Source organism: Corythoichthys intestinalis, chromosome 15 (genome assembly GCF_030265065.1).
Source record: "Corythoichthys intestinalis isolate RoL2023-P3 chromosome 15, ASM3026506v1, whole genome shotgun sequence".
NCBI lineage: Eukaryota > Metazoa > Chordata > Actinopteri > Syngnathiformes > Syngnathidae > Corythoichthys > Corythoichthys intestinalis.
The window spans coordinates 15,518,519-15,534,151 of record NC_080409.1 but is presented as its reverse complement, the minus strand read 5'-3'; the positions used below and the strand labels follow the sequence as shown (position 1 = coordinate 15,534,151).

The 15,633-nt window shown below is 39.0% G+C and overlaps 1 protein-coding gene across 1 annotated transcript in view; it reads left to right on the top strand.

Moving 5' to 3' along the window:
- Positions 1 to 9,644: 9,644 nt before the first annotated feature.
- LOC130930786 (gap junction alpha-10 protein-like) overlaps positions 9,645 to 15,633 on the top strand; it is a 30,722-nt gene continuing 24,733 nt past the window's right edge. Inside the window, exons 1-2 of the mRNA XM_057858908.1 lie at positions 9,645 to 9,706; positions 13,037 to 14,491. Coding sequence (XP_057714891.1) covers positions 13,076 to 14,491 — 1,416 coding nt within the window. The 5' untranslated portion in view covers positions 9,645 to 9,706; positions 13,037 to 13,075. The remainder of the gene's footprint in view (positions 9,707 to 13,036; positions 14,492 to 15,633) is intronic.

Genomic DNA, 15,633 nt, shown 5'->3' with positions numbered 1-15,633 from the left:
AGGGACATATGTTATTCAAATTTGGATAATGGGGCAAAACCAAAGTATAGTATTTAGGTGTTAATGCTGTTATGTAAAGACATGTCTTTCAACACAATGGAATGAATATCAAGGAAACAAAATCTCTGTGGTACTAAGAGTTTTATATGATATCAGTTGGGTGGTTGGCTTTGCTATAAAATAAAAAAGTAATGAAATCTCACAATAGCTCATTCTCTGGCATTCAAAAAGATCCGAAGTGTCTTTCCTAACATGAGCCTTAGTCATTTCGGTAAGAAAAAGTGGCGGTGAATTCTTTTGGAAATGTACCGTGATTGTCTATTGAAGGCTATTACATCTATCTATTACAGCGATTTTGGTCCTGTTTAACATCTTATGACATCAAATGACGTGTAAATAATGACACAGTACATGAGAAACCCCATTTATACTACATGCAGGGAGAAATGTTGATAAATCAGCCTGGGATAGAAGAGGTAATTACTCTAATAAGTCTCTTTAGAAAAAAAAAAAAAACATGTAAGTTGAGTTAACATTGGTTATGTAGCCAATTTTGGATCAATTGACAAGTGAAATAACGAATAATATATAATTCCATTCAAACAAAAATAATTATTTCTATTCTTGTTTTTGTTTTTCATCTACAACCATTTATTTGATTTGAAAGGTTTTAGTGTTTTGAATTACATTATTATTTCACAAGATAATAAGTGCATCCTATGACACTGTTTTGTGGAGAAGAAACACAATGCAACAAGACAAATACATATTCCAGAATTGTTTAGAAGCCGTTTGTTGCTCAGTTTTTTGTATTGTGTACTAAGCGACGACTATGCAATTCATTTTCTGTCACAATTTTTTCTTCTGTTATTTACTAGTTTATAAGCCAAAGTTTGTCAATAAATGTCAAATTTGTCAAAATGAAAAAAAAAAAACAGCTGTTCCTGGTACAGCTATATATGAACCAATATAGAATTGGAGGAATTGGTAAAAGTTTCTACCAGTTGGTTAACTGGTAGAAACTTTTACCAACTTTTACTAAAGTTTTTAAATATACTTTATTCACCTTTCAAGAAACTCATGAAAAAGGAATTTAGAAAAGCAATAACCAACAGTAACAATAATTTGACATAAGACATCATGGCAAACTGTATGAAGCAAGCAAACGGTGAGGATTGGCACTTAATTGATATGTGTCCTTTTCTGAAGCTGCACTGTTAAGTGTATACAACCATTACTTATATCCACCAAAGCAGAAACAATAAACTGTATTGTACATTCAAAAATTGTCGTAAAATTGTCAATTCTTTCTTCTATTACAAAGCCTCAAATGAATCATGGAAGTCTAATGAGGTGAACAAAGAACTAAACTTGTTTTGCAAACAAGAGTCACACGTAGGGATGGGAATTGATAAGATTTTTACGATTCCGATTCCATTATCGATACTGCTTAACGATTCGATTCTCTTATCGATTCCAATTTGGACTAAAGGACTGTATGAGGTTCTGGGTTCAATATGTTTTATGGTTCATTGGCCTCGGGGTATCGGTTAGAACACATGGAACGGAGAGTGGAGTTGGTCTTTGGCACTTTTAATCCAACTTGGCAACAGGCACAACTACAGTGGGGCAAATAAGTATTTAGACAACCACTAATTGTGCAAGTTCTCCCACTTGAAAATATTAGAGAGACCTGTAATTGTCAACATAGGTAAACCTCAACCATGAGAGACAGAATGTGGAGGGGAAAAAAACAGAAAATCACATTGTTTGATTTTTAAAGAATTTATTCACAAATTATGGTGGAAAATAAGTATACCAAAAGTTCATCTCAATACTTTGTTATGTACCCTTTGTTGGCAATAACGAACAACAAACGTTTTCTGTAACTCTTCACAAGCTTTTCACACACTGTTGCTGGTATTTTGGCCCATTCCTCCATGCCGATCTCCTCTTAAGCAGTGATGTTTTGGGGCTGTCATTGGGCAACACGGACTTTCAACTCCCTCCACAGATGTTGTAAGGCGGTTGAGTTCTGGAGACTGGCTAGAGCACTCCAGGACCTTGAAATGCTTCTTATGAAGCCACTCCTTTGTTGCCCTGGCTGTGTGTTTAGGATCATTGTCATGCTGAAAGGCCCAGCCATGTCTCATCTTCAATGCCCTTGCTGATGGAAGGAGATTTTCACTCAAAATCTCTCGATACATGGCCCCATTCATTTTTTCCTTTACACAGATCAGTATTCCTGGTACCTTTGCAGAAAAACAGCCCCAAAGCATGATGTTTCCACCCCCATGCTTCACAGTGGGTATGGTGTTCTTCGGATGCAATTCAGTATTCTTTCTCCTCCAAACACGAGAACCTGGGTTTCTACCAAAAAGTTCTATTTTGGTTTCATCTGACCATAACACATTCTCCCAGTCCTCTTCTGGATCATCCAAATGCTCTCTAGCGAAACGCAGATGGGCCTGGATGTGTACTTTCTTCAGCAGGGGGACACGTCTGGCAGTGCAGGATTTGAGTCCCTGGCGGCGCATTGTGTTACTGATAGTAGCCTTTGTTATTGTGGTCCCAGCTCTCTGTAGGTCATTCACTAGGTCCCCCCATTTGGTTCTGGGATTTTTGCTCACCGTTTTTGTTATCATTTTGACGCCACGGGGTGAGATCTTGCATGGAGCCCCAGTTCGAGGGAGATTATCAGTGGTCTTGTATGTCTTCCATTTTCTAATAATTGCTCCCACAGTTGATTTCTTTACACCAAGCATTTTACCTATTGCAGATTCAGTCTTCCCAGCCTGGTGCAGGTCTACAATTTTGTCTCTGGTGTCTTTAGACAGCTCTTTGGTCTTGGCCATAGTGGAGTTTGGAGTGTGACTGACTGGTTTGTGGACAGGTGTCTTTTATACCGATAATGAGTTAAAAAAGGTGCCATTAATACAGGTAACGAGTGGAGCCTCGTTAGACCTTGTTTGAAGAAGTTAGTCCTCTTTGACAGCCAGAAATCTTGCTTTTTTGTAGGTGACCAAATACTTATTTTCCACTCTAATTTACAAATAAATTCTTTAATAATCAAACAATGTGATTTTCTGGGGGGGAGGGGGGGTCCACATTGTCTCTCATGGTTGAGGTTTACCCATGTTGACAATTACAGGCCTCTCTAATCTTTTCAAGTGGGAGAACTTGGACAATTGGTGGTTGACTAAATATTTATTTGCCCCAGTGTATATACAGGCAATGGCACTTGATATGAGAACTCAATGGCAGGTGAGAGCATGCGTGGAAAGATTGGAATGTGTGGGTATATGTGTGGTTCTGAAAGGAAAGAAAATTAATGCTGATGCAATAAACAATGCAAATTGATTGTAAAGCAGTCAATAACACATACATGACTCGCACAGTTTAATGAACACAAGGTGGGGGGGTGCGAGTGGGCGCGCACAACCAGCCGACGTAACAATAAAAACACGAAACGGTCACGCTGATAACACCTCTAACTTATCATAAGAACTTTGACATGAAGAGGAAATACTTACATTCATTCATGGACGCACACAGATTAACAGGTGGCCACACTCTGCTCGAAATGCGCACCTTAGGCCTATTCTCGGTCCAAGAATACGCAGCACTTGTGACGTAGGACAATAACAGGATATAACTGACTGGTTGCTTTGTGAACGAACTCATACTCAAGGAACCGTTCTAACAGGAGTATTAAAATTACTAATAATATCGTTTAGGATTATTTTAGAAGCATATACTGTATATTTTTCTGATAGAGCAGGGGTCTCCAAACCGGTCCTCAAGGGCTGCTGTGGGTCCTTGTTTTTGTTCCAACCGATTGCGAACCAACAGTTTAACCAATGAAGTTTCTACTAAAACAAGCAGCACCTGACTGTTATCAACTGATTACACTTGTAAGACACCAGATTGATGCAAAGGTGTCTTGTTTTGTTGCAATGAAATCCTGCGCCCACTGCGGCTCTATATGGAATAGTTTGGAGACCACTGTTATGGAGTATTCAACGAGGAATACGATGGATCCATTAATAGACTTTTTGGGAAAAAATCACCATTTCTTTAAGTGGTCTCATGAATAATGACTTGGCCTGTGAAAATGAATGCATAGTCACTCGGCGACGACTCCTCAGATTATACTTGGTGGGTGGTCCCCCTCTTTGAATAATTATGTAGTTTTCACTTGCTGAATCAAATGTGTGTAACATTTGTAAGTTACGTGACGGAAATTGGACTGTTTGGAATCGATTTGACAATCGTAAATAAATAAAATAAGATAAACTGCCAAACGATTCCATGGAATTGAAACACACGGAACAGGTTTTCTATAGGAACCAGTTCTTGAAACCCATCTCTAGTCACATGCCATACGATTTACGGTAATTGCTTTAGACACAATTAAAAACACAAAGAAAGTGCATCTTTGTCACACCCCCGCAGCATTCAGAGAAACATGCAACACCTGATATGTTATGCCGCCATGCGTTGCATTACTATGCATTTATGTTTGTCTCTAGCTGGCATGCAAATTGGAGGTAAATTAAAGTTAACCTGACAGGGTGGCTTTTTTTAGATGTTTCCAACACACCCAGTTTCCGTGATAACCCATCCGATTCTCATAAGTGACCGACTATAATGTGCTTAAAGGGTATGTCATGCCCTGGGGAAATGTTAATATTCCATCATTTATCCATAAACGCATGCCTTTTGTATTCATATCATGCCACTTCGTGTAATTACACACAAGAAAATGAGAGAAATTTGGCTCGATTGTCAAGCTAAAACGACCGGCGCCCGAGATCTGGCAGATTGTGTGCGTGACGTCACGACAAGTGAAGAGAGTGCCACCGGCCACTAGGGGGTCAGCGCCTGTCTGCATCAATATAATTCCTTGTAGTGAGGGGAGAATTAGGGGTGTTTTGAGCTGTTTATGCTGATGCATTGTGTTCGTCCTGCACATATTCCAGGTTCCCTCATGAAGAAATACCCCTCGTTGTCAATAAAAGAGAATTCAGAATTGACAGTGAGGGGTGTTTCTTCAACAAGAGAAAGGCTCAGTGCTTTAATACTGAATGGCGGCGATGATGGCAGACAATTTCGTTTCTAGTTTCAGCGACGAATCCGACGTAGAAGGACGTAACGAATGTTCATCTAATGTTGACGAGGAGAGTTACGAAGCTTTAATCGGTGTTTTAGGTTACCAATTTGAGCCCAAACGAACGCCAATGCAGCGTAATGAAACGGTCATTGAGGGGAGCAATGACACTGATAAAACATCGGCAGCAGATCGTGTGGGAAACAACGAATGATATTTTTTGCATTTCTTTTTGTGAAGCTGATACACCGTGACCGCAAAATAATGTATAGAATAATTATCATTTATTGCACTATCATAGTTTTTCGCTCTGCCAACAGACACAAATATGAATGGGATCAGAGGATTTGTTCTATATATTTTACGAGCGATAATTTATACATGTGTCCAGTCCTGTATCCAATGCGTGATATTTTTTTATTATAAAAGAGTACTCACTCTGGCCATTTCGAGCTTGGCTGCTCCCCTCCTTTGCTTAGCCTTAGCCTCCTTTGCCAGTCATCGTCCTCTTTCTTGATATCTCGGGACATTTAGGTGGCTGCGCGTATATGGTCGGCACCGCATCTCCTTTGAGCAGCAATCTTTTAGCAAAACCCGATTTCACTTGTCCATAGTTCGAGAAGCTTTCAGGTGGAAAATGTGCACCATAGAAAACCCTGCCGGAGGCTGCGTCTAGAAAATTAGCCCTCTTTGCACGGACGAACTTTACCCATTGTCTGCGTAGTCCAGCTTTTTTTTTTTCGCGTTCATGAACTCATGGATACTATATTCCGATAAATAGCTATTTGTACACCACATAGCACAGCAGTTTTGAACCATTCTAGTGATGTTTTGGTCAAACAAACCCGAACGCTACTCTCTCGTCGATAAAAAACAATGGCACCTGGCTCCGCCTCGACTCTCATTCACTTGTCGTGACGTCCCCGCCCCATTCGGCTGTTTCCAGAACACTTTCGGAAATGTTCGTCATTTTCGATCTATTTTCGATAATTGCTCATTAATGTGATTGATTTTTTTGTTAACTTTATCAATATTTGTTATCTTGGCACATAACGGTTCTATTGATGTCTCACACCCCCTTTGCCGCTACATACCCTTTAAGTTGTGTGGCATTAAGAAATCATGAGAACCCACCTGGTCTTTCTGCTGCTGGCGCTAGTGGCCATGCCTGTCAATTCTCGTGACAGTGCACTTCTTATTTTCATAAGGCAAAAAAAACGGTTGCTGGGCTTTGAACTAGCAGAATTTTATTCGTTTTATCTTTGAAGGCAGTCAACACAATTTTGCATTACCGTTTGATAAATATACCATACTGTATACTATGTCTTGTTCTGTCTTTCTTGGTGAGGTTTTGTTGTTTGTTTGTTTGTTGTTGTTTTGTCGGTCTACCCATGATAACCAAGCCTACGGAATTTTGATGGTTGACCAACTAAATTTCAGATATGTAACTGGACGAAGTTTGACTGTGTGAAAACACAATGGCAGATCCGTGGTAGACATGAGATATAGATACAATTTTAAGCAATGTAACACAATTTAAAATTTGGGGAATTTAAGACTTAACAGATGAAATTCAATTTTTTATCAAGATATTAAAATTAAGACTTTTTAAGACCCCATGAGAAATGGTTGCTTGAAAGCAAAATCACCTATCAGTCTAATGTGCTGTAGTACACCTGTAAATACTTTGATTCATCCCAATTTAGATGCCACCTTTATTTATGGTATACTGTACCTCACCTAGAGGAGAACTAGAGGACAACCCAGGACGCACTGAAGGCTTCAGCTCTCCGCTTATTATATAAGCGAGTGTTTGAATGTAAGTGGATGAACAAGTCCTGAGGAATGCCGGAAAAGTGAATGTTTGCACTTGTGTTTGGAAATGAAAGGTTGCACAGCACGTTGATGATTGAAAAACAAACATCAGCTATGTCCCGCATTAATGGGAATTTATTTGACTGCCATTTTAATTTTCAGGTGACCATGGGATGCAGTTTAGAGACTCCCACAAACTGTTCACATGTCCACAATGAAAATGAAAAAGGTAATTTAACTACAGACACGAAGACCTGTACATTTTGGTGGTAATCGAGGAGAAAGAAGAAGGAAGGTAAATTGAAAAGAAACATTATTAGACGTGGAATTCTGGTATGTGAGGTGGGGAACCCAGTATTATGAAAATGGGTTGATAGGTTGACATCCTATTCTACCTGATCGTTAATTCTGGCACCAACAGTCTTATTTACCTGAATGTGTGTAGTTTCACCTGGTCATGTTTGAATCCACTCTGAAGTGTGATAGTCCTGCAGAAAAGTAGAAAGACTGTGCGAGGGCCGCCACGGGGTGATGAAGATGAAGAGGAGGCCCCCGTACCAGGTGTCCTGCCCCAAAGACTATTTTATTCCTCCATCCATTATAATATTAATTACCAACCAATAAATATACAGGCATAAAGATGCCATCTGTCGACCTTAATGGCAATGCTATGATTAGAGGACGACCAGGCCAACTTTGTTCGTGTTCCAAATGTCAATGTATATATTTACCCAACATAAAAGTAATATATGAAAACTCATAAGTACAATACCTGTCAAGGAGAATCGCTCAACACACCTGCGCCACCGTCTCGCAAAAGTAAGTAAGTGTGCTTATACAGAACTCAAAGGGTGTATTCTCAATTGGTGAGATGTGAATAATTTTATTATTAGGTATCAAGTAACTTACGTAGATATTTGATCTTGTCTCTGTGCCCCTATTCCCAAAGTCTGTCATCGCCACCTGTCCCCTTAAACCTTACTCTTCCTTCCAATCGCGTACCGCAAGCAACACATCACTTCCGCTCATTATTATTCATGACATTAGCTACTGTTGCTCAGTAGGGACAAGCCACCGGTTGTCCCTAATAGGAAATGAATGGAAATCGTGTACGAGGGAGATGTTTACAGAGCTAAAACTACCAATTCTCTCCGAAAATTATGTGCCTGGTGCCAAATTCACTGGCAAATATGTGGAAGAACGTAAAAATGTTTATTTAAAGAGATGGCTTGGTGTCGAAGGCTGAAAAAGACGAAAAAAACGAGCCAACCTAAGCATGGCCTTAGCTTTTTTTATCAACGCAACTGACAATGACATTCTCCTGTTTCAACAAGCTATCCTTTACCATCAGCCCTGTCTTTCTTATATATCCTCTGGTTGTCCTACGTCTCTTACCGTTCTTGGGGGTAATTTAGTTAGCGTTGTGTAGCGATCGCAAATGCTACTCAGTAACAGCCAACGAACACTTTTAATTTTTTCATTGATAACAAATCTTAATTCTATAATTTATTTACACTTCCCCCTTACTAAAGTTGTTTATATACATATATATATATATATATATATATATATATATATATATATATATATATATATATATATATATATATAAATATAAAACAGAAACGGTAACAGTGGCAGTCAGATACCATTGTAATTCTTTTCAGGTCATTCATTGTCAGACAGAAGCAGTACGGCACGTTACGCTAAAAAAATAAGTTAAAAATATAAAAATGGCTTACCTCTTTGTCTTCCGAAAGACCATGCCAACCCGACAAAATGTTTACTGCATATGAAATGTGAATGGATTCACCGAGATGGTGTTAAAAGTCCGCGCAAGTTGATTCGGTCTTCACATTTTTTCCTCCCGAGTTTTTGGTTTCCGGAAACGTATGAAGAAAACATCCTTCATGTGCCGCAGTGTCTAGAGTCATTTCTACAAGTTCCAAAAAAGCAATGCGTGATTGGCATGTGCGTTTTTGAAAGATTACCGGCGAAAAGTAGCACAAATTACGTTGTTTAATGTCCCACTTTACTTTACTTCCGCTTTACGATGCGACGTCACGGTCTAAAAATAGCATGCGTGCGGTACGCCAATGTAATTTCTCACTAAACACCTTATTATAAACAACCACAGGAGAGTGCATTAAAACTGTAACAGTAGTTCAAAACTTTCAGATTAACCATTCTAGGTGTTCATACATATAAAAAGACAGATGAAAAATAAATAAATAAATGAAGAAACTGAAACAATATTGATAAACGTATAAATAAGCAAATAAACGCAGTAATCATGTGTATGTTTAATAACAAGATCATTACCACATTTCAAGTAATGGTCTGATGCCGGGCTGCTCGGTCAATTTAATTTCTAACTTCATCAATGCTGAAGTCATTAGAAGAGTATCTTACTGCATATGAATGATTACCCACAAACAAACATCACAGCCCTCTGTCAGTGAGGGTGATATTGATGGCAATAGTTGGAGTTGGCACTGCTGGCGTCGGACAAGAGAGGGGGATGGGTACATTGTCCCGTCGAGATGCAATCGATGCACACATCCTGTGAACCCAGCGTGTAACACGGGACAGCACACCCAGCCTAAAGCCTTCCAGCACAAAGAGGTACACAACGAGCAGGGAACAAAATATTGTGGATTATAACTTGGAATCAGCGAATGTTGACCTCCATGGGTTAGCCAGACTGATGCAGTGGAGTCCTCGGCTATTAAATTATCATTATGGAGTACAGCAAGAGGCAAAGAGGGATCCCAATAGTTTGTAAGTTTTGTTTAAAAAGTATTATTTACCATAATCTATTGTTTTAGTCTTCCAATACAAAATTGGTTTCTCACTGTTTAAATGGTTAAGGTTAAACAATTTCACGGTCATTACAAGATATTGCAAGATCTTTCAAGTTCAGATTGTATAGTTTTTGCCTCATCAGTCCTCTTTCCTCTACCTAAAAATAGTTACTTAAAACAGTAAGAATATTTTTAAAACCAGTGTGATGACATATACACACTTTCTATAACCATCAGTGGGTTGTATACATGTATCCAAGATGGAACTCGTTTTACTGTAAATAGAATGTCAATATTGTATTGAACGTAAAGCTACATTATATACTGTAGTTGTCAGACAGGGGATTTGAAAGTGAACCCTGTTCTTACTATGTGGACTTTGAATATTTTGCTCCCATTTGTGGAGGTTTTTCTCCAATCACTCCGGTTTCCTTGCATGTCTCAAAACCTGGCATGTTGGGTTCAGTGAAGAGAGAAGATGTGAATGTCGAAGTGAATACTTGTTTGTCTATAAATGTCCTGTAATTGACTGGCAAACAGTCCTGGGTATACCCCGCCCCATGCCTAAAGTATGCTTACTGTGAACAAGCTGTACATTACAAACGTAGAGTAACTTCAGAAAGTTACTTGTTAAAATAATTTTACTACCTTTTAGAACTTTGTACCTGGTCTTCAATATATACTGTATTTGGATGTATTCTAGTAATACTGTATGCTCACCGTATGAAGTATTGGAAACAGTTAGACAAAATATACAGTGTACAGTAGTTGTATTAAGTTCATTTTGTCTACACTTATAGATTAATTGTTTTTTTTCTTTTATCCCAGACAATGTGTTTTAGATTGTTTTATTTACCTGACATGTTTTGGCGACTACTTCCGCCTTCATCAGAGTGAAAGAACCTAAAACACACTGTCTGGGATAAAAGAAAAAATTAAACTTATACAGTGTACAGTATTTTTTTTTTCTTTCTTCTCTTTAAAACTAAAAGACTTTGTTTTTTTTTGTTTGTTTTTTTTTTAATCAAAAGATTTCACAGTTTGTACCAGATGCTAAAATAAGAGGATAGCTTTGCCATATTTGTTTAAACCCAAATCATCTGCTCATGATGCCAAGTAAAGTCTGCCAGTGAAAAAGAGTGAAGGTAATGACATGGCTTTGGCTTTGATGATGGTGAATTTGAAGAAAGATGCGATAAAAGCTTACTGGCAGATCATGCAGGATAATAATGACCAAAAATGCACTGCTAAAACGCCAAAGCAATTTATTAGGCACAAAAAAAGTGGAGAATTTTAGCCTGGCCAATCAACCTATAAATGTAACCCCAATTGAGTATCCGTTTTAACTGATCACACTTATTCCTATGTGTCGGAGCTTATGCAAATGCCTCGAATAAAAAAATAAAAAATAAAAAAAAACTGACCTCTCAGTAACTTGTTACATATTCATGTTATATATTGTGTTTTTTATGCTAATCAAATTTCACAGCCAGTTGCAAAAATAAACAAACTTGACTCACTGTTTCACACTTTTGGAGGGAATACCATATTTATTACTGCCAAATGTTTTAATGTATCTATTGTCTTGCTCAGATTTGTTTTTGGTACTACAGTGGTGCCTTCGGGTGACTCAACTTTAGTTCTCTACATAGGCCTATTTCTTGCGCTAACGTTCAAAAGCAAACTTGAAATATGTCTTGTTTCAGGCACTGTGATTTAGCTCACTTCACAAGTGGCAGGTTGATAGACATTTTCAAAAAATGAGACACAAAAATGTTTATCACTCTCAGATGAAGGTTAGATTCAAACTAAACGTAAAAGTAATAGATTTACATATTTGTATTAAAATAAATGTAGCCTTTTTTACCACTTGCTATCATATAATTGGAAACTCCGTAAGTACAAAGGCTCATCATTAGTATCTGTGTGGTGATATGTTTATTCTATCACAACAGCAATCTTAATTAACATAAACTGTGTAACAACACTGGTAGGTACTCTTTATCCTCTGTAAAGAATGTCTAATATTGCTGACTTATTGCGAAGCTCAGAGAGAAGCTGAGTTTCCAGCACAGTTCAACTGTATGTTCATCCTATACGCCTTCCCCGGTGTTCAAGGTGTAAACACATAATATTGAAACCCCTCTTGATGTTTTCGTTTTTATACAATTTGTAAAATTGGTTGCCATTGTTGTTGACGTCGCAGGGCGGTGATGTCACATGGTTATGCTGCCGGGCTCCAGAGTATGACTGTAGCAACATAAACATGTCATCTATTAATCTCTTTCAATTTGAACCCGAGAGGAACATTAATGACCATGACAGCACTGTCGATATTTCACAAAACGAGCAGCAAAAGCAAAATGAACAGGAAAGATGGGATGAGACGAGACGAAAGTAGGGGGGAAAAAACTGTGTTCTGCTAAAATGTGCTACACCTACGAAACGTGCTGCTAGAGGAGAATTTGACACCCAAAGTACTACCGTGCGTTTTCAGCTTGTTTTGTTTAGATGCATACAGACAGAACATACTAAATATGCCTTAAGAAGATACTTCGACATCGTAATATCAAATAAGGGTGGTTTAGATATGCTATGTGACTAATGTGGTCAACAGATCAACAATCTGCTTTAAAGCTACTACAAGAAAACACAATGCTTAAAAGTATGAGACGGAAACAAATGCAAAAAGTATTTTGAGGCAATAAAAAGTTAAAAAAAAGATTCAATAAAACACAAAGCACAAGCGTCTTTTAACCGATGTGCGCATGTGTTGGACATTTCGCCGCGTCGAAGGAATTGCCGTTACCCCGTAGTGTTCTTCTATTGACAGTGAAAAACTACCTCATCATCCCGAGCGTCCATTGCGCACATATAACATGGCGGCCTCCGTAGGTCAAAACTTGTACTTAATATTTTAGATTTTAAATTGAATAGCAATATTTTATGTGTTTCTAATAACATATTTTAGTAAAAGAGGACAATTGTGGCTTATTAGAACCTATAAGTCTTTAGGTCTGAGGTTTGCTTTAATATTGAAATCAATTTTAGATACAAGTATTTGTATTGTCCTTGTCACAAGCAAGGTCAAGGAACAAATAAACTCATATTTCAAGGCAACACTGTCAAATTATTTTGCATGTTATCAGTAGTTCTGGATCTAGAAAGGGTTCTATCCAGGACTTTGGCACTTTGATTACAATTTTAAGATGGGAGTTTCTTTACAAAGAGGATGCTAAATATTTATACAAGATGTTGGCTTTTATAGGTACCTTTGTATCAAGATTCTTATCTTTTGTCTCTTCAGCTTGAGGGCATATGGCAATAAAGTGGTGAGAACCTGACGATGGGTGACTGGAACCTACTGGGAAGCATCCTGGAAGAGGTCCACATTCACTCAACCATCGTGGGCAAGATCTGGCTTACCATTCTCTTCATTTTCCGCATGCTGATCCTGGGGGCAGCTGCTGAGGATGTATGGGATGACGAGCAGTCTGAATTTGTCTGCAACACTGACCAGCCAGGTTGCAAGGCTGTCTGCTACGATCGTGCCTTCCCAATCTCGCTCATTCGTTTCTGGGTCTTGCAGGTAATCTTCGTCTCCGCACCCTCACTGGTCTACATGGGCCATGCGCTCTACTGCATCCGAGCACTGGAGAAGGACCGGCATAGGAAACGAATACAGCTAAAAGAAGAGATGGATGAGGCAGAGTTGCCATTGGATGAACATAAACGACTCGAGAGGGAGCTGAGGAAGCTGGATGAACAGCGCAAGGTAAAAAAGGCCCCTCTTCGAGGCTCCCTCTTGAGAACCTACATCATTCATATCCTTACACGTTCTGTGGTGGAGGTGTTCTTCATCCTCGGACAATACATTCTATACGGAGTCCAACTTGACCCGCTGTATAAATGTGAGCGGATGCCTTGCCCCAATAGTGTAGATTGTTACATCTCTCGGCCCACAGAGAAGACCATATTCATGGTTTTCATGATAGTCATAGCTGGTGTCTCGCTTTTCCTCAACATTCTTGAAATATCGCACTTGGGCATCAGAAAAATCAAAAAGGCGCTCTCGGGAGAGAGATACATGGAAGATGACAGTGTCATTTTGAAGTCCAAGAGGAAGGCATCAGTGTCACATCATTGCATGATGAGCCATATGTCACCTTATAATGGACCTTTGACTCAGACCTTTAAAGTCATACCAGAAGATGTCAAGCCTCCTCAATACATAGGGCTCAAAACAAGCCATGAGGCTCGAAGGAACAATAGTACAGCTTATCTGGGGCACATTCAAACAAACTACATCTGCCCCCAACCTAACCTACCACACCAAAAAGCTCAGAACTATGTCATTTCCCAAACTCATCAAGGTCCAGAGGTACTCGCAACAGTAGTGGACAACCATCTTGGTTTGGAATCAGAGGCGGTCAAAGCAGAGGAAAGTGCATCGAGCCCTCACGATGACACCCATCAGAGAGAACATATGGATGCCAGCCATTTAGAAGTTCTTCTGTGCGATAGTGCTAGACGGATGTCTTCTAATAACAACCTAGATGATGATCTCAGGGACTCAGTGGAGAGTGAGGTCCTCATACCAAAGTCTAGAAAAACTAGCTTCATGTTCAGACCGCCGTCTGAAAGCTTGTCATCAGTCAGTCGTTCTACAAGCTCTTCCTTACATTCCTCTGAAGAATCAGATGAACTGGGCTCTCTGCAGGGGGACATGATGCCGCCTGCCGCAGGCCGAAGGATGTCAATGGCAAGTAAACACCACATATCCAATACAACAATATATTTCAGAATCATTGTCAAAGAGAATCAAGGTCAAAAATCATTTTTGATATTTAGTTTCATTGAGTACATTTCAATGTTTGTGTTCTAACCTGTAATCTACATCAATTAATTTGAATTTAAAATATGAATGAAGGCGGCGGTGAAACACAGTTCATTTAAATGCAGATCAAAATACTGAAGGCCCAGAGGGGGCAGTTGCCCCTCCTACCGTAAAAAAAAAAAGAATCTACATATGAATCTAATTAGTTCCAGAACCTAGTTTGTAAGTCGAAATGGATTTTCCAATAAGAATACATTATGATTCGATTGATTTGTTCCACAGCCCAAAACCCTACACTAAATCCTTCATGAATACTGCAGGTACAAATACAAATAACAATTATACAGAGCAAAACAAATAAATTATAAATAAAAATTGAAATAATGATAAAAATAATGTAACAGATCGGGGTGTGGCGGTTGTGTTTTGCATGCTGTTCCTGAACGCACCGTGTGAGTGACGAGTGAGAGTGAGAGAGGTGCGAAAGAGTGGGACGTTTTTGTTTTCTACTTTCTATCTTCATGTTGTTGCTGGTGTCGGCTACGGCGGACAGTAGTTGTGTTGTGTTGCACAAGTTCTGAAATAAATGGTTAAAGAAACCTGACGAAGCCGGCGACTTCCTTGCCGATGTTACAATAATTGTCACCTCAACTTATAGAGACTGGTGAACAGAGGTCGGAGGAGGACCGTCAAGATATATTCCGGCTGTATTGTCAAGCCAGTTATTTGACGCGCATATCACAGTTATTTTGGATTTGTGTGATTCCACTTGTTCACATTAGAAGGCACAACAGCGCCCCCCAACTCATGCGGTGGCTATAAATGCTAACGCAGCTAGCCAAAATCCACAATCCGTCCAGCCAATCACTAAACTGACTCCGCCTTAAGGCATTTGATTGAGAGCACACGCTTCATTGTGCTGGAAAACGACATTATGAAAAAAAAAGGCCTTTGTGGAAAAAGACATGGCAAAAATTACAGTGAAAAACGCTTTTTATCTTGTAAAATCTCATTCCGGTGAAAAATGACATAATGAAATAAAAAGGCTATTGTTGAAAAAGGGATTA